Genomic DNA, 19,451 nt, shown 5'->3' with positions numbered 1-19,451 from the left:
AGATTAATTCCATATGGCTTTTAACTTTTGCATTAATAGTATTTCTTTCACTTTTAAGGGTCCCCCAGGTCCCCCTGGAACTGCAGGATTTCCAGGCTCTCCAGGTTTTAAGGTATTTAACTAAAGACCCATAACTACATGGGATTTGGTCCTTTCTCTAGTTACTCAGCTGATGTCACTCTACATCATTATTTTATGAGCCCTGCTTTTCCTGGCTGCTATTACACTATTTGCAAGCCTGGAACAGATGTGCTATATGCAGCATGAGACAAACCCAATGCTCATCACCTTCATGAATGCCCACAAAAAAACACCACTAAGTGGTAGAAACCATTAATTTAATGCTGATTGCCCTGGAGATGACTACAATGCCTTCATTTTCTCATTTTACTGTTTTTTTCCATAGGGTGAAGCTGGTCCTCCTGGTCCTGCTGGTGCTAGTGGTAGTCCTGGAGAGAGGGGAGAACCTGGTCCTCAGGGTCATGCTGGGCCACCTGGGCCTCAGGTACATCAATAGCACTTGGGACCTGAGAGATGCTGTGTCACCTGCTCTTCACAGAGCCCTTTGTTCTGGTCCTGGGTTAGCAGCATTGGTTACTCTGTTAAATTTTTTTTTCCAGGGCCCTCCTGGAAGAGCTGGAAGCCCTGGCAACAAGGGTGAAATGGTGGGTACTTTCCACATCTCTGCCATTGCTGCACTCTCTTGGTGAGGGTCACTGTTTGGACTGGGTAGAGTCCACCAATGCCACTCTCTCTTCATCTCTGTCCGTTGTTCTCTCTCTGCAGGGACCTTCTGGTATTCCTGGTGCTCCTGGTCTGCCAGGAGGCCGTGGTCTTCCAGGTCCTCCAGGTGCAAGTGGAAACCCTGGGGCAAAAGGCAGTCCGGTGAGTTACTGATGATCTTTACACTGGTTGTACCAACAAATATGGTAGAAGTAAGCCTGATACCATTAAAGACACCACATTGATCTTCTCCTATTCACTTGAAATAGTCTAATAAATTCTTTTATAATGAAAATAGGCAATTATTTTTGTAAATATATCAAATATTTTGTTTAATATATATAGGTATTGCTGTATATAAAGATTATACATAAATATGGGGATAATACCTATTTGCTTTCCTAAATTATCTACCAATTCAGATACAACAAAGATACTGCTTCTGTAAATTGGCTACATCAGATAAAATCTGTTGTTTTACAATCTTATTTTTGCCTGTTTTTATTCCCAAGGGCTGAGTCCACAGTCCACTAAACCCCATGAGTTGTACCTGGTCTTTCACTGTCACTTACCCCAGCAGGCCCTTTTCTTACAGCCTTACACCACATGTAGCTCTTTGTCAGAGAAAATACTCAGGGACTTTCAACAAAAGACTCAATAATGTCAGAAATAGCTCAGGACCAGACATCAAATTTTACTCGTTGGTGTTTAAGATTGTATCACTTCTTTCCTTTACTGCATTTTAAAGGAGTCCCATGGCTTCTACTTACAGGTTCAGCCGGTGCATGCTGATTCCTTCACAGAATGAGAAATTAAAAAAAGGAGCCAATAATTTGAAATATCATGCCTACTTCCTAGTATTTCACTACTACATTCTAGTAGTTCCAGAATGATACCCAGCTGCAAGCCATAATTTTAATGGGATTTTCTGCTTTTTAGGGAGACCCTGGTAAGGATGGTGCAAAAGGAGATCCAGGCCCAAAAGGCGAGCGTGTAAGTGATTTCAAAATGTGTCCAGAGACTTCTTTCAAGGAAGCCTGAACCCTGAATCTTTCCCCATACAAAACCTATTTGTTTTTTTGGAGACTTCTAACTCACTGATGGGCTTGGTTTCTGTTGTTGCCAGGGTGAAAACGGCACCCCAGGTGCTCCTGGGCCTCCTGGTGAGGAAGGGAAGAGAGGTGCAAATGGAGAACCCGGGCAGAACGGAGTACCTGGTACCCCTGGAGAAAGGGTGAGCTGTGGTACATGAACTTTTGAGCCAAGAGAGAGATAGAAAATTATGAAGTTCAAAACACCTCCAGGAGAAATTTGGCTCCATATATCTTCTCTAGCAAATTTCAGATGTGAAACTGGGTTACAAAATTCGGGAGAATTCTTATCTAGCTTCTCCTCTGAACTGCGGCTCTTGGATCTATCTCAGTTGGGAAAAAAATGAATTTATTTCAGTTTTTGATATAGAAGAAGCAGTGATCTTACATATCTGGAAGTTTTACCAACTTGCTGAGAAGCAATCATAAACTACAAGAACTACAAGGGGAACAAATAATCAAAATTACTCCTCAATTAACAAAAATAGACAATCAAAAGAATTTCTGCTGTGGAAACTGAAATTAATGTAAATTCTCTACATTCCAAGATATGTCTTTATGTTAACATCTCTATTGTTAATACACCTTCAATATCAATAGCAACAATATTGTCAGGATGTCTTCTGTGTTCTAATATTTCAACTCTAAAGAAGTTTTTTGGCTACTATATTAAATAATTTTCCAAAAATTTATTAATTCTCATGGAGGAATCCACTAATTGTTTTATTCAACAAAATAAATAGCAACATCATTACAAATTTTAGATTTCTGTTCCCATCAGAAACAAAGGAAATTGTGCAGATCTATTTGTAAGTCTTAATAATTGATTGCAATATTTGCTGAAGCTATGAGGAAACCAAATATGCATAATGAACTAATTTTAGTATAATTAATTATACTAAACATATAAAAAGGGCTGCAAAATGAAATTTTTAATTCAAATTTCTTTTATAAAGATAGTAGCAAATAAATATTAAAACAGTGCTCTTCTCAGTATTGAATTAGAGGAAAATAACTGTCAATACTGAGTGTGATTTTTGGTTTTTAATGATGCAGGATGAGCTAAAAATAAAGGAGGACAGGCTATAATTTCAACAGGAACACTACAATCAAAGACAAAATAGTCTGCAGTCCTTCTTGCTACAACAAAATGCCACTTTCATCTTTTTTTTTTCCCCCATTACTTTTCATAATTTTTTCATAAAGTTTGTTTTCTATCTGGCAGGGCTCCCCTGGCTTCCGTGGCCTACCCGGTAGCAATGGACTTCCAGGCGAAAAGGTATAAATCTTCCTCCAAAATTGTCCTCCAAAGTTTTGGAGAATCCATGTGAATTTGGATGGACAATTTGAGATTCTATGTGATGCTGATTCCCTTGCTGTGAATCTCCACATCTCTTTCCAGGGTCCTGCAGGTGAGCGTGGCAGCCCAGGTCCCCCTGGCCCCAGTGGACCTGCAGGAGAGCGTGGACAAGACGGAGGCCCAGGTCTTCCTGGAATGAGAGTAAGACAGGACATCTCTGAGAAAATGGGATAAATTCTGCTAGAGATGACTCATCTGAGCTGATGTGGTAGAGGAGTCCAGCCAGAAATCCTTTCTATGAGTTCCTTTAGGCAGTAGTAACATCTATTCATGGTGGGACAGGTGACGGAGCAGAGTCACAGGCCATTCCCAGGACACTGCCACAACAGAGTCAGGAGGCTTTGGGAGGCTCCCAGAGCATGCCAGGCCCTGCCATGAGAAACGCCTTTAATATGAGTCAGCATTGGGTGATTTTCTGCATTAGCTCTTTACATTTCAGCAAATTCTATTAGGTATCTAGGGGTTTATTTAAATATGTTTCTATTTCAGTTATTATGTAAGTAGACTTAAATGCTTAAATAACTAAATTAGAAATTAATTTAAGTATTTTAATATATATAAGTATTATATTTTTTGTTTATTTTTAATTAGAGCAAACAAGCTGTTGGTCAGTTTTTTACAGTACATATCAGTAAGATTTCAGAGATGGTCTATTGTGCAGACAACATCTAAGTGTACATGGAACAACATTCTAGGAGCTGTAGTAAGAACTAACAACTCCAGACAACAAATATATTGACATTCAAAAGCCCAGCTGCAGGCTTCTAGTAGCTAAGCAAGATTTTATTGGCGAGGAAAGTGAACTATTTAAAATACAACAAAACTAATATTTAGAAATTTAAACAAGTTAATGAAAAAGTGTTGTACATTGTGCTGCTTTCAGGTAGAGGTGTGTAGTCAGAATTGTTGAATTCCTTTTTTTTTCCATCTAAATATAGTTTGCTTCCCACATAATGAAAGGAAATTTTTGTGCTAGTTGATTAATGTCTCGTGCCTTGCTTATATATGCAACTGTCAGAAAAAACAATAAACCCATAATGACAGAATTTGTTTACTTTCTCCAATTTTCCCCCTTCACAGGCTGAGGGAAATGGAAAGACTTTTAATTTTTATTAAAGAGGATGATAACAAGGAATAGTTTTTATATATTTATAGTCATGAATTGAAACTTCATAATGTGCATTTTAAACTGAATAATAACACTCTTTGTTTTTTCCTTCAATTTGCAGGGCTTGCCCGGAATTCCAGGAAGCCCTGGAAGCGATGGGAAGCCTGGCCCTCCCGTACGTACATTGTGCAAATATTTTATCCCAGTCCTCCTGCTGACCCAACCCTACCCTCATCCCACAGTATCCACGTGACAGGTTGTTATCACAGCCAGATTAGTTCCCTCCTCTCTGCTTGCTTTGACTACCAGAGCCCTTTTTATGCTGCATCATTGTAAGAGCAGCCTGCAAACTCTGTCATTTGTTACTGTGTAAAATACAGAGTAGGTGGGCCACAGTTGCAGTACAGAACACAAAATGAGTTTTGAACAGTGTCTCCCCCTCACTCAATGTTGAATGAGTCCTGGGAATTGCTCCATTTCACCTCACAGATGCCACATCTTCCTTTCTTTTTGCTCATCCCAGGGCAATCAGGGTGAATCTGGACGCTCTGGCCCACCTGGCCCTCCAGGCCCACGTGGCCAGCCAGGTGTGATGGGTTTCCCTGGTCCTAAGGGTAATGAGGTGAGTGGGATTTCTCCTCTTCTGTGCTGATGCTTGATGAGTCAAATGTTAAACTAAACTGCTCCATAGTGGGGCTATCTCATGCTGCTGCTTTAGACAATTGTCCACTGACCAGAAACAAGTATTTCAAATGTAGTCTTTCTTTTTTGTAAGGGTGCACCAGGCAAGAATGGAGAAAGAGGCCCTGGTGGACCACCTGGACCACCAGTAAGTTTTGCAAATATTTTGTTTAATAATGACACAGTATTAATAATAACTTGATGAGTCTTACAAAAGTGGTACCACTCTCTAACCATAGCCTAATTTTGTCTTTGAATAGGGTCTTGCTGGGAAGAATGGTGATGTTGGCCTTCCAGGTCCTCCAGGACCTACTGTAAGTGTGGTGGGCCCATCTGAGGCAATGATCAGGGGTCTGGCAGCTACAGATCTACACTGGGAATTTAGCAGAAGGAAAACATTTTTAATGTCAAAAAGAAATCTCCTTTTATGAAGACAAATAAAAGAGCTCTTCTTTGCCATTGTTTTAATGAACGAATATTCAAAACTTTGGTGGGAGAAATTTGAGTCAGGTATACCTGGTATAGATTTAAATGAAAAGTCAATTTAGAGCTCTTGGTCTTTTCAAGCAGAAGTGTATTGTTGCCCCCTTTAATGTTTATGGCATTTCAAAATCCTATCAAGTTAAAATGTGTCTGCTGAATCATATCTAAAAGTTGGAGTGAAAAGAGCAAATACCACAACACCAACATACACTGGTTTTTGAGCTTGTGCAATGTTGCCATCAGGTCACAATAAGGAGGTGTAGATTAAAGATGGTGAGGAGGTGTTTGAATGTTGAAGTGTTCTCAGGCAAGTTCATGGATTTTCTTCCTCATTTGTTTGATTCTAGGGTGCTTCTGGAGAGAGAGGAGAACCAGGACCAGCAGGCCCACCTGGCCTCCAGGTGCTGTGTGTTTGTTGTTTTCTGATTATTTTTAATAGACTAACACAGACCCACAAAATTTTAAAAAAAGAAAATAGGTATCCGAACATTTATATTGGAGTGCCAGATATCATCATATTTTGAATGTAATAGAATATAACCGATTGACCACTTGACAAAATTTCAAGGAGTGAGTTGGCCACACATCTTTGTGTCAAAATCAAAAATCTGAAGATGGAAGAGGCATAATTTATCTGTGTAATATGGACAATGCTGTTCCTTCATATAGGGATTGCCTGGTGGACCAGGACCAGCTGGAGAGAATGGAAAGCCTGGAGAACCAGTAAGTAGCAATTCCTTTTTTTTTTTTCAACTAACAAAAAATTAATGAGAAGTTCTTGCTAAATCATGTTTTCAAATTCTCTGCTCTCCTCAGAGTAGCAAAGTCTGATTTGGGGGAATAATAGAGGAGTGCCAACACAGTGCCAACCACAGTGCAGATGTTCTAAGTAAAGTTCATGGCTAACTTACATTTATTTTCTCATAACCAGGGGCCAAAAGGTGACATTGGAGGACCTGGATTCCCAGGCCCTAAGGTAAATAATAAAGTGATTTTTGTCATGACATAAATGAATTAATAAAATATGTGTCTGAAAACAAAGAATAACCTATTTTTTATCACAGGGTGAAAATGGTATCCCAGGAGAACGTGGTGCACAAGGACCTCCAGGACCTCCTGGAACAAGAGGTGGACCAGGTCCTGCTGGCACAGAAGGTGCCAAGGTACCCACAGAATGTCTTTCTTTTCTGCTATTCTTCTACCATTTGAGTTAATTTTGGTTTTTCTAATTATTTTTTGTTACTCCTTAGGGTCCTCCTGGCCCACCTGGTCCCCCTGGAGGCACAGGACTGCCAGGCTTACAGGGAATGCCAGGAGAAAGAGGAGCTTCTGGAAGCCCTGGACCAAAAGGGGAGAGGGTAATACACACACACTTTTGATTTTATGTGGCTTTAATGTTAGTGTCCCACAAGGCACTGGGTTTGTCCATGTCTTCACTTTGGCCTGATTTCAGAGGTGCAGACTGTGTAGCAACACTGTTGATTTAGCAGTGGGATGTGGGTTCTAGATGTTGAAAACTATGGGATTTTTTCCCTCAGTTTAATACATGCTAGATATTTTGCTGCACTGGGTCTCTTGGGGGATGGGAACATCGAAACAGTTCTAATGAATCTAATTAATGATGAGAATAGTCCATGCCACGGGAAGGCAATTTGGCCTGGACTTGATTTTGACTCAATTTGGGGTTTTTTCCTCATCAAAGAATGTAACATCTGATGCTGAATACTGGGCAAAAATCATCCCCAGTTTCATTAAGAAAACCTGGCTATTGAGAGACCCTCAGTATGAGATCCGTCCCCCCATTTAGGCTCACCTCCTCATGCTTCCTTTTTGCTCATGGTTTTTATGTCTTAAACTTCCTAGGGAGAACCTGGTGGTAAAGGTGCTGACGGCCTTCCTGGTGCAAGAGGAGAGAGAGTGAGTATTTAAACATCCAACAGTTTATCCATCAGCTTTCCACAGCCAGCTCTTAGAACAGGAGTAACCTCACAGTGAATAATACTATCTACAACAGCAACAGTTGTAATCTCATTGTGTTTCATTCCAGCAGTGCAAAACTGGGTTTGTAAACTAAATTAGCCCTAATACTGATTTTTGTGATTACCACTCCTTGGGTAAATGTAATGGAATTTTTTGGAGAACGATTGTAGTTGACTGTGACAGTTTTAGAGGGAAAGAAATCATGTTTTTGAGGGAAAGAGAAAATCTATCTGATTGATGTTATAATGAATCACAAAAAGACATGGATAGTAAATATTCTCATACAGAATATTCCTATAGGTTACTAAATATGATATATTTATACATCTATATTGCAAATACACATAAAACAGACACTTGAAATATATATATCTATCAAATCTGTCAAGTCACTACCTGCAGGCAGTATATACTTGAAAGTAATGAGGGATGACAAATATAGAAGTTCAGCTTGGTTGAGTTGGAGGAAATATAAAAAAATTATTTCTGACCATAAGGTACACATTAAATTTTCAAGAAGGAAATAAGTTTGAGCTAGTCAGGAGATGCTGAAGAAATGTGGATCAACTGTCTAACTGAAAATTAGGGCAACAGGTCACTTTTACTGTATACCAGTGAAAGAGATCTATTGATTTCAGGTGGTTTTGGATTAGGTTTGGATGGTGGGGGGAAAAAAAGGGAATCACTCAGCTGGAGATCTCTCACACTGCAAAATGGTGTGATTTCAGAGCATCATTCAAAAACGCGGTGTGCAAATGCACTTTGGCGCTGTACACTTGCTTCATTTAAGTATCTTGGGCAATTTGTTTACTCTGAAACACAAACACTATTGATCAAAACAGAAGAGCTAACAATGTCATATTTTGATACAAGATACATAATTTTCTCATTTTCCAATTGTTTAGGGCAATGTAGGTCCCATTGGCCCTCCTGGTCCTGCTGGCCCACCTGGAGATAAGGTAAAGCATCCTCACAATGGGGTTTGTACTGTAAAGAGTCCCAGGGGTGGCTGTCTCAGGGGAAGAAGACAAACACGCCATGACCATCCTTGTTCCCTGCAGGGAGAGACTGGCCCAGCAGGTGCCCCTGGCCCGATGGGTTCCCGTGGAGGTCCTGTAAGTGACAGAACTTTTCTTCCTGTGTAACTTCACCCTGGCTCCTCTTGCCTGCTGTAGGTATCAGTGCTGCACCAAACCTATCAGCAATATGTGTGGCTTAGGCTGTAAATAAACCAAGCACATTCAGCTCCTGTTGACTCTTGGGATTTAAGAGTACTAAAGGCTTCAGAAAATCAGGGCTTTTAACATTGCAAAGGGGTCAGAGGGCTGTGGTGACAGGGCAAGGCAGGAGTGTGGGCAAGTCATGTCCATCTTGATTTAAAGTTAAGTAAACTTTCAAAAATACTCTTTTTTGGTTTGTTTTGTTTTTTTTTTTAATATTTAACACTCTGGCATCTCAGTTGAACACTCAGGGCTCATACAGGTGTAGCTGAGTTAAGTTTACCACATTTTAGATAATTATTAGTTAATTCCTGTAGAGTTGTGCTTAGCACTTTGGAGCAAAAGTTGTTTTGGATCAGATGTTTGGGGTTTTTCCTCCAAAGGGCTGGTAAGACAAAGAAACTTCAGCAGCCTTAATAGCAGTATACTCTAACTTTTAAAGTTAAGTTTATCCTTCTAACATCTTCCATTGTTGACATGTGGTTTTCCACAGGGTGAACGAGGAGAACAAGGTCTTCCTGGGCCTGCTGGCTTCCCTGGAGCCCCAGTAAGTGTCTGCAGGACTCAGGCACACATAGGGCAGCATGGCTTTGTCCTTCCCCTCCTGCACTGGTAGGGCAATAGAGTTCAACTGCATTCACAAAATTTAATATTTAAATTCCCTTCAGATGAGTGCCTGGATAGCATTTCTTGTCACAGTATCATCTGCTTTTTTGAGTAGTAATGTAACACTATAATTTTTCTACAGGGCCAAAATGGGGAACCTGGTGGGAAAGGAGAAAGAGGCCCCCCTGGTCTGAGAGGAGAGGCCGGACCCCCTGGAGCAGCTGGTCCACAGGGTGGCCCTGGTGCCCCAGTAAGTGTTTGCTGTTCCTTGTAGCTATGGAGAGGTTTCTTCAGCCCTCCCTCAGCCTCAGTGGGCCCAAGTGCAAGGAGATGAACTGTCTGAAACTTAATGACACTTCCTATAATTTTACTCTTTATCAAATCCTTTGCTTTATCTACTTCCTTCCATGTAGGGTCCACCTGGTCCCCAAGGAATAAAAGGAGACCGTGGATCTCCTGGCGGGCCTGTGAGTATCTCTCCAACTTAGTCACTGCTAAATGCCTCTATTTATTACAACAAATGTGACCTAAATGAAAAATAAGTACTTCAATGACTATAGTATTGGCAGTTCAAGAATATTTAAAGTGTTCTAGAAGGAGTAATTAAAGTAGAAGTCTTTAGTTATCTGGATTACATTGATTTTAATATAAGGTGCCAAAATAGCTTTTGACACAATGACCCAAAGATCTACAATGGCTTATCTCAACAGTTATTAAATTTACTTGCCATCTTTGCTAACTATCTCAAATCCCATTAACTCAAATTTGAGGAGAGTATGTGACCTCCTCTTACAAAAAAAAAAAAATTTTTACTTTTTGTTCCATATCAGGACATGTAATTCAGGTTTCAAACAAAATATGACTATAATTTAAACTCAGCAGATATGTAAAAATCAATTTGCTTTTACAGTTTTCAGAAAATAACAGCTAAAAGTATTGATCTCCTCTAGGGTGCTGCTGGTTTTCCTGGTGCTCGTGGTCTACCTGGTCCCCCTGGTAACAATGTAAGTTGGTTTATCCCCCTTTTCTTTTAGTCTTACTTTGTGGATACACTTAGACATATATTAATATAATATACATTCTGAATATGATGGTTGTACTTCAGGAAAAAAATCTGCAAAAAAGAGTTTACCCTCCTTATGGTATGGAATAGAAAGTAGGATTTTAATTAAGGTACCATTAGAGTGAATGCAATTCTTTCCATTCATTGGCTCAGTTAAAACTGTAATGAAAGCCATTTCATTCTGCACATGTCCAAGACACCATATTAAAGGCATATGGCAGGAGTGATTCAAGAAAGCAGAAGGGCCTGTGGCCTATTTCCAGTTTCTGTGGTAGAGCCATGAGTAAGGAATGTGTACCCTGTGTTGGATGCACTACAGGCACTGGGCATCCAAAATGTGCAGGTGTATGTCCAGACAGCAGGGATAAAAAACACCAGCTGTGAAAGGGATACATGAAAGGATTCTCTTACAACACCAGATCAGATTTGGGCGCATAGGGCTGGACCCTAAATCTGCCTTCAGGCAATGACTCAGGTTTGGCTGGCTTTCATGAGACCAATGCCAGTGCATGTGTGCAGCTCACGCTTTCCTTCTTAAAACTCCTTACAGGGTAGTCCAGGTCCCCCTGGTAACGCAGGCCCTGCAGGCAAGGATGGGCCTCCTGGACCCCCCGGTAGTTCTGGTGCTCCTGGGGGTCCAGGACCTGCTGGAATCAGAGGTGAGCCCGGCGCACCCGGAGAAAAAGGGCCCCCAGGAGCTCGAGGAGAAAGGGTAAGTGTCCCTTCAGCCAGGGACTGTTCCACCAGGAGACAGGGATTATGTCTGTCCAGAACAAGCAGCCACCTACGGAATGTTGAAGGTGCTCCCACTGACTGCAGTGACCTTTTCTCAAACAGGGCGCTCCAGGTGAGCCAGGTCCTCAAGGCATCGTTGGTGGCCGGGGGAACACGGGTCTGCCGGGCCTGCGTGGCCCCAGCGGCCCACCCGGGATGGCAGGGGCCAAGGTGAGAGCCCTTCACTGCAGCCACAGCCTCAACACTAACACAACCCTAACACAGCTGCTAAAATTAGCCTGGAGAGGCAAAAAGCGCTAAAAATAGCTTAGAGACACAAAAAGTAATGGATGTGTTGGGGATGTTGGGGGATTGAATGCTTTCTAGTCCAGAGATGAGGGAATTTACAGCTATTTGTGTTTACATGCATAAGATCAGGCTTTGAAACGTCTGGTATCCAGCTGCTGTGGGATGCAAGGTTGTCTTTCAGATTATATTATCTAGGAGTATATTACCCACTTCACACACTTTGGGAGGGTCATGAGGAGGAGGAGGAAGCTGTAATCTCTCCTGGGTACAAGATCCAAGTCATAATCTTACCTACCACTAGCTGTATACCCTTGCTTAATTCTCAAAGTGTTTCTTGCTGAAATATTATGACCCAAACAGAAAAGTACCCTCAACTCCCTTCAGGAAAGATGGGGTGAGGCTTGGTTTGTATGTTATCACTAATATAGTGATAGACCAGCATTTTTTGGTTAACAGCTTTGGCCATTGTTTTTTCGGCATAAGAGACATACCTGTTTATTATTTCTTAGTTGTCAGTTAATGAGGAACATTAAATGGCCTTGTATGAATATTACCAGCAATGAAAAGAAACCAGTTTGGCCAAGTTTTTATCTCTTGTTTTGTGTCCTCACAACCAGGAAAGCCACATTGGCCCATCACTTCATTAGGTCTCCTTTGAAGTCCCTGCATAGTTAATAAGATGCAAAATGCACTGGTATCTCCTAAGAACATTATCTGCAATGGAATCCTTTCCCTTTCTGTTTAGGGTGAAGATGGTAAACCAGGCACCAATGGTATCCCAGGAGAACGCGGTGCTCCAGGTCCCCAAGGTCCTATTGGACAAAGAGGCTTACCTGGAGAGCCTGGCAGAGATGTGAGTGGATGGGATTTCCTTGCTTCCTTTGGAGTTACAAATGGGAGCTTCTGGGTGCAAATATGCTTTAAGGTTCACAAGGCAGGGGCCTGGGCAGATTCTGCTCTCGTGTAAGGTGTAGCCTCTTGTCCCTGCTATCCCCTTCTCTGCCTGTCTTGCTTGGAATTGCACTGCCTACAAAATAATGCAGGTCTTACAGGTCTTTTAGGATTCACTCCACCTCCAGGAACACTTCTCTCTTGAAAACTCTTTCTTGGATGAGCATTGTTCAAGCTTACTGGGAAACAAGATGTCTACTGGTCATGCAGTTTATGAACAAACTGTGCCACTCTGTTTTGTAGGGTAACCCTGGCTCCGATGGCTTGCCTGGACGTGACGGATCCCCAGGAGGCAAAGTAAGAAATCACCAGCATCCTTAGACTGCCCAATAAATGAGACATGTACTACATGGAAAATATGTAATCTCTATGCTATGTAATTTGTTCCTTGAACCTCCTCTGCTAAATTGAATATACTCCTTATATTGAGTTCTATAAAAACATGATATTTATTACAGGGTGACCGTGGTGAAAGTGGCTCTCCTGGCCCTCCAGGACCCCCTGGTCACCCTGGACCTGCAGGTAATGCTGGCGCACCTGGAAAATCTGGTGAAAGAGGATTTCAGGTAAGACCAAAGTAAATGGGTTATTGCTTACTTACATACCCTTCCTATGCAAAGTCCATTTCATGCAGGAATAGAGAGGAAGTTTTGAAGAGTTTGTTACTGGCAGAGTTCCTTGACATCAAGGACTGGTTCTGTAAGAATATCCTGGAGAAAGACATCTCAGAGTTTATGTTCTGACAACTTTTAGAAATTAAGCTCAAAATTCATGTACTCCGTAGGATGCCAAAAAGCACATCATCCCACCAGGCCCTGTCCTAATTTCCATCCCATCTGGTGCACATGCAGAACAAGCAATGTGTTATTTATTTAAACTAAGGGAGTAACTTTGGAAGCCCTCAATTGGAAGCTCAGGAGCGCTGACACCAGCACAGTGAGCACCTCACTGAGAGAGGGGAGAAGGGCTGTAGTGCCTGTGTACAGATCAGTGCCTACAGACAGCTGGGAAAGGCTGACATTCCTACAAAAATGGCCTGGCCAGGATTCTTGCTGATTCTAGTGTGTGTGGAGCTTCCCCTTGTTTCCCAACCTGCTGGCTGTGAACATACAGCTTATCTGAAAATAAAGAGGTGGGCTAAGCAGTTCCAAGTGATCCACACCTTTTCATTCTTACCATGTCACAGGGTCCACCTGGCCCTCCTGGCTCTACTGGTCCTGCTGGTGCTCGTGGTCCTGCTGTAAGTCATATCTAAAGTATTTGTGATGTCATCCATTCACTATTTCCTGTTATATGGGCAATGCTCTTATCTCCTTCTATCCTCCTTTTATTGCAAATCTACCCTTACAGGGTCCTCAAGGTCCTCGCGGTGATAAAGGTGAACCTGGTGAACGAGGCAGCAACGGCATAAAGGGTCACAGAGGGTTTCCTGGTACCCCTGGTCTCCCTGGTCCTCCTGTGAGTATTTTGCATTGGATTGGGAATTACAGCTGATCTTAGTTTCTGTGTTTAGGCCCCAAGTACTTAATTAACCTTAGCTAATTTGATGGCAATCTATGAAAATTTGATTGTCAGATGTTTCAAAATCCTGATTCCCTGAATCAACCTGACATAAGCATAATTAAAGAACTGGAAGAAGCTGTTAGGAAGTAAAGATGGGTTTAGTACAACCCTTTCAATAAAAACTTCTTATATATTCATTTATAATATAATCAGGCTATTCCTCATTTAATCAGGAAGGAGAAAAGTAGGGGTTGGAATGCCTATGTCTGTAGAAATCTATCCTAGACAGACAACTAAAGCTACTCAGAGTCCAAATACCTCTCTTCTGCCATGTATCTTTTTTGGGGCAAAATGGGCAGGAAATTGTAAACTACTGAATTGTACATGAACATGCATTACCATTTGACCATAGCTAAGAGAATTGAAGGGCAAGAATAGACAGGCATGCCATAGATATTTATGACTAGTAAAGGTTTAAGAAGGGATTTATTCTAAAAAATCTACAAATATCCCTCATGATACAAGTGAGAATCAAGAAACCAAAGCTCACTCAAGTAACATACCAAAGATGGCACCAACCTATTCAACAAGACAATAGAACCTGGACTCTAACATATCACATGAGGAAAAAGAATGATAAATTCTCATTTGATGATAGAGAACTTTTAAACAAATGGCTTAGATCTTTGCACTGCACACACAAAACAAATCTGTAAATGTATTTGAAATCGTGAATGTTTATCAAATTATTTCAATAACATTACTGGTAATGTTATTAAAACTGCAGCACTTTGGCTATAGCTATGTATTTTTATGAATATTAGGGTTCATCCAAAGCTCATTGGTGTCAATTGGCTTTCTTGCATTTTTGGATAGCACATCTCTATATGAAAACATGTAAGAGAACATTCAGTATTTTTTTCTGATTAAAAAATGGCCACCATTCTCTCATATCTGACATAGCCTTTTATTAAGGATGTGTTTTGTATAATCTTGAAGACATTTTCAATGTCTTTATTTAAGGCAAGATATTACCAGGAGATGTATGACTGACTTTTCCTTTTTTAATAGGGTCCCCTGGGTCCACAAGGTGCCATTGGAGGTCCAGGAGCTTCAGGTGCAAGGGTAAGAAAAACTCCTTACTCAGCCTAACTGCAAGGAAAATTCAGACTGTTTAGTTAATATATACATAGATACTGACAAAATATTTAATTGGCCATCTTAACAGACAGCAGCTGAAGAAAGAAGAAACACCTGATAAATCATACTGAAATATTTGAAAACACCTCACAAAGTATTTCTGAATTATCTGATAAACTATTTTGACCATATTGTTTGTGTTCTTCATTGTTCCAGGGTCCCCCAGGCCCAGCTGGGCCACCTGGAAAAGATGGTACCAGTGGCTACCCAGGTCCAATTGGTCCTCCCGGTCCCCGCGGTACCAGAGGCGAAAGCGGCCCTGCTGTAAGTAAATGGTGCAAACTCACACAAGCAAATCTTTGGGAATATTCATGAAACACAGGATGCTCAACTCTAAACAGCTCCCTCAGGAACCCTCTATTTCATGGACAAGATTTGTGACAGGAGGTTATCTATCTGCCAAGGCTAAATCCAAAGCCACGCAGCTCATTTGCAGTTTGGTGTAACTATTGATGCACTGGGTGCTGTGTTGGTCTCAGCTGATCACTGACTTTTCTGCATACACCGGAATCTCCTCCTCTCAGTTTCCCTCTGGGTCTGGGAAGCCATGGAATGGGGTTCCTAGACTACTCTAGAGAGGCCAGAGCTGCAAAGGTGTCACTATCACAGTCACCTGCTAAAGCCAAGAAATGGTCATTCTCTGGATTTTACTGGAGAGGGTTCCTTCTCAAAGCTCAGACATAAAGAGGGTCAAACTTGACAAAATGAGGGGGAAAAAAAATACAATTTTAAGAAAATAAATGCCGGGAAAATCTATTAAACAGATGTTTATACATCTGTTTAATTAATGAATAAGTAAACTACATATTTGTGTAAGAATTGCCATTTTTTAAGACTAGAGCCCACACAGACTTTCTGTTTTAACCTGTTCACTATTTTTTTAGGGTCCACCAGGGCAGCCTGGTCTTCCTGGTCCTGCTGGACCTCCTGGCCCATGTTGTGGTGGTGGTGCAGCTGCCCTGGGTGCTGGTGAGAAAGGTCCTGTTTCCTATGGGTATGAGTACCGAGATGAGCCCAAGGAGAACGATATCAATCTGGGTGACATCATCTCTTCAATGAAATCAATTAACAACCAGATTGAAAACATCATTAGTCCTGATGGGTCACGGAAGAATCCAGCTCGTAACTGCCGAGACCTGAAATTCTGCCATCCCGAGCTCAAGAGTGGTATGTTTAGATTCTATTTCTATTTTCACCAGTGGTAGCAGGTCTTGGGCATTGTTTTGGTTTTTTGGTTTTTCTAACTTGAGAATTTAAATGTGGATATCTTCCATAAAAATTTGACTTTTTGTCAAACAAATGTCATGAAAAAGATGATAAATGTAAAAGCCGTTTTAAATATAATTAACTATGCATTTACACAGAATATATATTTGACTTCAACTCCACTCATGTCTTTAGAAGTGAACATATGTTTAAACCATTTTAGGGGAAAAAGAAAAACATTACAAGTTCTAAATTTATTCCAAATTACATTTCCTTTACAAAATTCACATGAACTCACTATCTTTTTATATCATCTTATTTTCTGTGGCATCTCTTCTGTCAAAATTAGTACATTTCCTGATTTGGCTCAGAAATCTCTCATGGAAATAAGGATTACCATCATGCAGTCAGGTTCTCTCCATATATATTAAATCCCTTAATATTTACCCTTATCTCTAGGAGAGTACTGGGTTGATCCTAACCAAGGCTGCAAGATGGATGCTATTAAAGTTTACTGCAATATGGAAACTGGTGAGACCTGCCTCAATGCTAACCCCAGGACTGTGCCAAGGAAAAACTGGTGGACCAGTGGAAACAGCGGAAAGAAACACGTTTGGTTTGGAGAGTCTATGAATGGAGGCTTCCAGGTGAGAAATGAGCACAGTTAACAGCCCAGATTATGCAGACTAAAACATACACAACACACTAAAAATCATTCTGAAATTAAACTGAATGAGACAATTAGTATGTGAAAAAATCCTGATGTGACTGAGCCTAGACATGATTGAACAAACACTCTTGCCTATGTTGGTACTCTGCAGTTCAGCTATGGAGATCCTGAGCTCCCAGAGGATGTCTCCGAAGTTCAGCTGGCCTTCCTGCGCATCCTCTCCAGCCGTGCCTCACAGAACATCACCTACCACTGCAAGAACAGCATTGCCTACATGGACCACGACAGTGGGAATGTTAAAAAAGCTCTGAAACTCATGAGCTCTACAGAAAGTGAGATCAAGGCTGAAGGAAACAGCAAATTCACATATGCTGTTCTGGAAGATGGCTGCACTGTAAGTAAACAGGAATTTAGTGCTGTAGGTAATAAATAATTCCCTCTAGAGGACTAGACCCATAATAAAGGAAGAGAGCTTTGCATGGTCTGGGTGAGGAAAGGATGCAGCTACAGCTAGTAGAGAGAACCTACATTCTGTACACCAGAAGTGCAATTCCTGTAGCAACTGTAGGAAGTGAGGTGCACTTCCATTTAAATCTGTGCTTTACAGGTATCTCCTTACTTTAGAGTCAATGTCAGGGAAGTCACAGCCACCAAGTTTTCATCTATCCCCTGTCAACTCTAAAGCGAGTCATACCAAACCAACACTACCAAACCACAGCCCATGGTTGAAGCCATGGGCTGTGGTTATGGGAAGGGGCAAATACAGTCATTTTGCAGATCCAGCATTGCTTTACTGAAGCAGAAAGTAGTGGAGGGGAGCAGGAACATCCCTGAGAGTGCTGGTCTGACAGTACCTGCAGCCTTTTCAGTAACAAATGGGACAACACTAATGCTGTCCATGAGTTCTCCCTCCTGGGGTCATTTCCACAGAGATGGCAACCAGTCTTCAATAGCCTGAGAGGGTTTTTATTGCAGAAATAGGAAATCTGAAATCTGATAACCTGTGGGATGACTGCCACATAGGCCAGCACTCCTGTCTCTAACAACTTTTTCTTTTCTCTTCAACTTCACAGAAACACACTGGCGAGTGGGGTAAAACAGTTTTCGAATACAGGACGCGCAAGACCATGAGGTTGCCGGTGGTCGATATTGCACCATTAGATATTGGTGGTCCTGATCAGGAATTTGGCGTGGACATTGGCCCAGTCTGCTTCTTATAAATCAAAGATCCTGCTTTTTCTGAAACCCCAGCAAACAGATTCACACTCCAACTGTGCTCCTTTGTTTCAGCCTTGTCAGCTAGTACAGGTGCCCATCTGTATCCCAGTTATTTATTAACAAAATTTCTGGGGGAAAAATCAATTTGATATCAAGGGTTTTGGTTTGGTTTTTTTTTGCTATTACACAAAATACAGTAAAAATGCTTTTTTTTTGCTCTATTTTTTTTACCGAATTCCATCTTCAAAACATGTCTCCGTGGTGCTATACTGAAACTTCAACACTTAATAAAACAACACTGTGTTCTATTAGTTGAATGTTAGCCAATTTACAAAGCACTGATTGCTCCCAGTACCAAAGTTTACCCTTTTTTCAAGATGCAGTCCATAAAGCTAGAACGACCTCCCTGTTTCAACTACCTCAACATGGACAGAAACTGGGATGTGTCTGATGAGTCAAACCAAAAATCAATCAATTCAATCAAAATGCATTGGACCCAGTGGTCAATTCCGGGGATTCATTTGGTACAAAATTATTTCTGTACTGATTAGCTGTGAAAGGTACAGTTTATCTTAAGAGTTTAATACCTTAATGTCAGTAGTCACCATAATTTTATTGTTGGATTGTATTCTGTTGTCAAAGGTGCTTCTCTACTTTCCTGTCATTGCTGGTCAAGACCACTAAAATTAGGGAAGTGTAAAAGACTAATATGATGGTGCTAATGTATTTTTCACTCCTAACTCTGCAAGTCAGGGTTATTGGCTTGCTCAAAAAACCAAAAAGTAAAAGGATTTAAAGCAATTGTAAATGTCTCCTGTCAAAGATTGCCATTGGCATGTCATAGTTGAGAATTTTTCTCCCTTCACTCTGTAAAAGTCAATAAAGATGCAAAATTGTGAATTTCTTCTGTCACGTTAACACATTTATAGTGTTGAAGGTTAACCATCTTTGTAAGCTTTTATATGGTTGTTGGTCTATTCCTTACAGAGACACATAATAAAATATCTTAATAAAATTTCTTGTTGTTTCATAAAACTGACTTATTTTTTAATTTTACCTTTTGTACCTTTGTTCAAACAAATGAACAAGGCAGGACACAACTCTGGTACCACTATGATTTTTCAAAGATCAGTTCCTCTGTTTGAAGGTAACCTGGTAATCCTAAGGGATGCAGTTTATGGTGTCATACTATGAAAGTTTCTCTTTCTTGCTTTTTCTACTCCTCTCCATCCAGTGGGTCACATTTGCAAGCACAGGGAGCTTCTCTGTCAGCAGGGACTCAGATGTGACAGTGTCACCCAAAGCAAGGCCCGTGCCCCAAGGCAGGTCATTTTGGAGAAAACAGAAGCTCTTAACCTTCCCTAA

The 19,451-nt window shown here is 41.0% G+C and overlaps 1 protein-coding gene across 1 annotated transcript in view; it reads left to right on the top strand.

Moving 5' to 3' along the window:
• COL3A1 (collagen type III alpha 1 chain) overlaps positions 1-18,992 on the top strand; it is a 48,910-nt gene extending 29,918 nt beyond the window's left edge. The window contains exons 15-51 of the mRNA XM_084209381.1: positions 59-112; positions 407-505; positions 621-665; positions 787-885; positions 1,663-1,716; positions 1,850-1,957; positions 3,040-3,093; positions 3,217-3,315; positions 4,404-4,457; positions 4,806-4,904; positions 5,058-5,111; positions 5,224-5,277; positions 5,794-5,847; positions 6,116-6,169; positions 6,378-6,422; positions 6,511-6,609; positions 6,697-6,804; positions 7,310-7,363; positions 8,332-8,385; positions 8,488-8,541; positions 9,140-9,193; positions 9,395-9,502; positions 9,666-9,719; positions 10,203-10,256; positions 10,866-11,027; positions 11,153-11,260; positions 12,084-12,191; positions 12,533-12,586; positions 12,748-12,855; positions 13,476-13,529; positions 13,640-13,747; positions 14,864-14,917; positions 15,149-15,256; positions 15,877-16,159; positions 16,658-16,845; positions 17,020-17,262; positions 17,942-18,992. Coding sequence (XP_084065507.1) covers positions 59-112; positions 407-505; positions 621-665; positions 787-885; positions 1,663-1,716; positions 1,850-1,957; positions 3,040-3,093; positions 3,217-3,315; positions 4,404-4,457; positions 4,806-4,904; positions 5,058-5,111; positions 5,224-5,277; positions 5,794-5,847; positions 6,116-6,169; positions 6,378-6,422; positions 6,511-6,609; positions 6,697-6,804; positions 7,310-7,363; positions 8,332-8,385; positions 8,488-8,541; positions 9,140-9,193; positions 9,395-9,502; positions 9,666-9,719; positions 10,203-10,256; positions 10,866-11,027; positions 11,153-11,260; positions 12,084-12,191; positions 12,533-12,586; positions 12,748-12,855; positions 13,476-13,529; positions 13,640-13,747; positions 14,864-14,917; positions 15,149-15,256; positions 15,877-16,159; positions 16,658-16,845; positions 17,020-17,262; positions 17,942-18,088 — 3,390 coding nt within the window. The 3' untranslated portion in view covers positions 18,089-18,992. The remainder of the gene's footprint in view (positions 1-58; positions 113-406; positions 506-620; positions 666-786; positions 886-1,662; positions 1,717-1,849; positions 1,958-3,039; positions 3,094-3,216; positions 3,316-4,403; positions 4,458-4,805; positions 4,905-5,057; positions 5,112-5,223; positions 5,278-5,793; positions 5,848-6,115; positions 6,170-6,377; positions 6,423-6,510; positions 6,610-6,696; positions 6,805-7,309; positions 7,364-8,331; positions 8,386-8,487; positions 8,542-9,139; positions 9,194-9,394; positions 9,503-9,665; positions 9,720-10,202; positions 10,257-10,865; positions 11,028-11,152; positions 11,261-12,083; positions 12,192-12,532; positions 12,587-12,747; positions 12,856-13,475; positions 13,530-13,639; positions 13,748-14,863; positions 14,918-15,148; positions 15,257-15,876; positions 16,160-16,657; positions 16,846-17,019; positions 17,263-17,941) is intronic.
• Positions 18,993-19,451: the final 459 nt, after the last annotated feature.

This window comes from Fringilla coelebs (assembly GCF_963513975.1).
Source record: "Fringilla coelebs genome assembly, chromosome: 7".
In the NCBI taxonomy this organism is placed as follows: Eukaryota; Metazoa; Chordata; class Aves; order Passeriformes; family Fringillidae; genus Fringilla; species Fringilla coelebs.
Note: the sequence above shows the minus strand (reverse complement) of the source record. Positions and strands in the feature narration are given on the sequence as shown.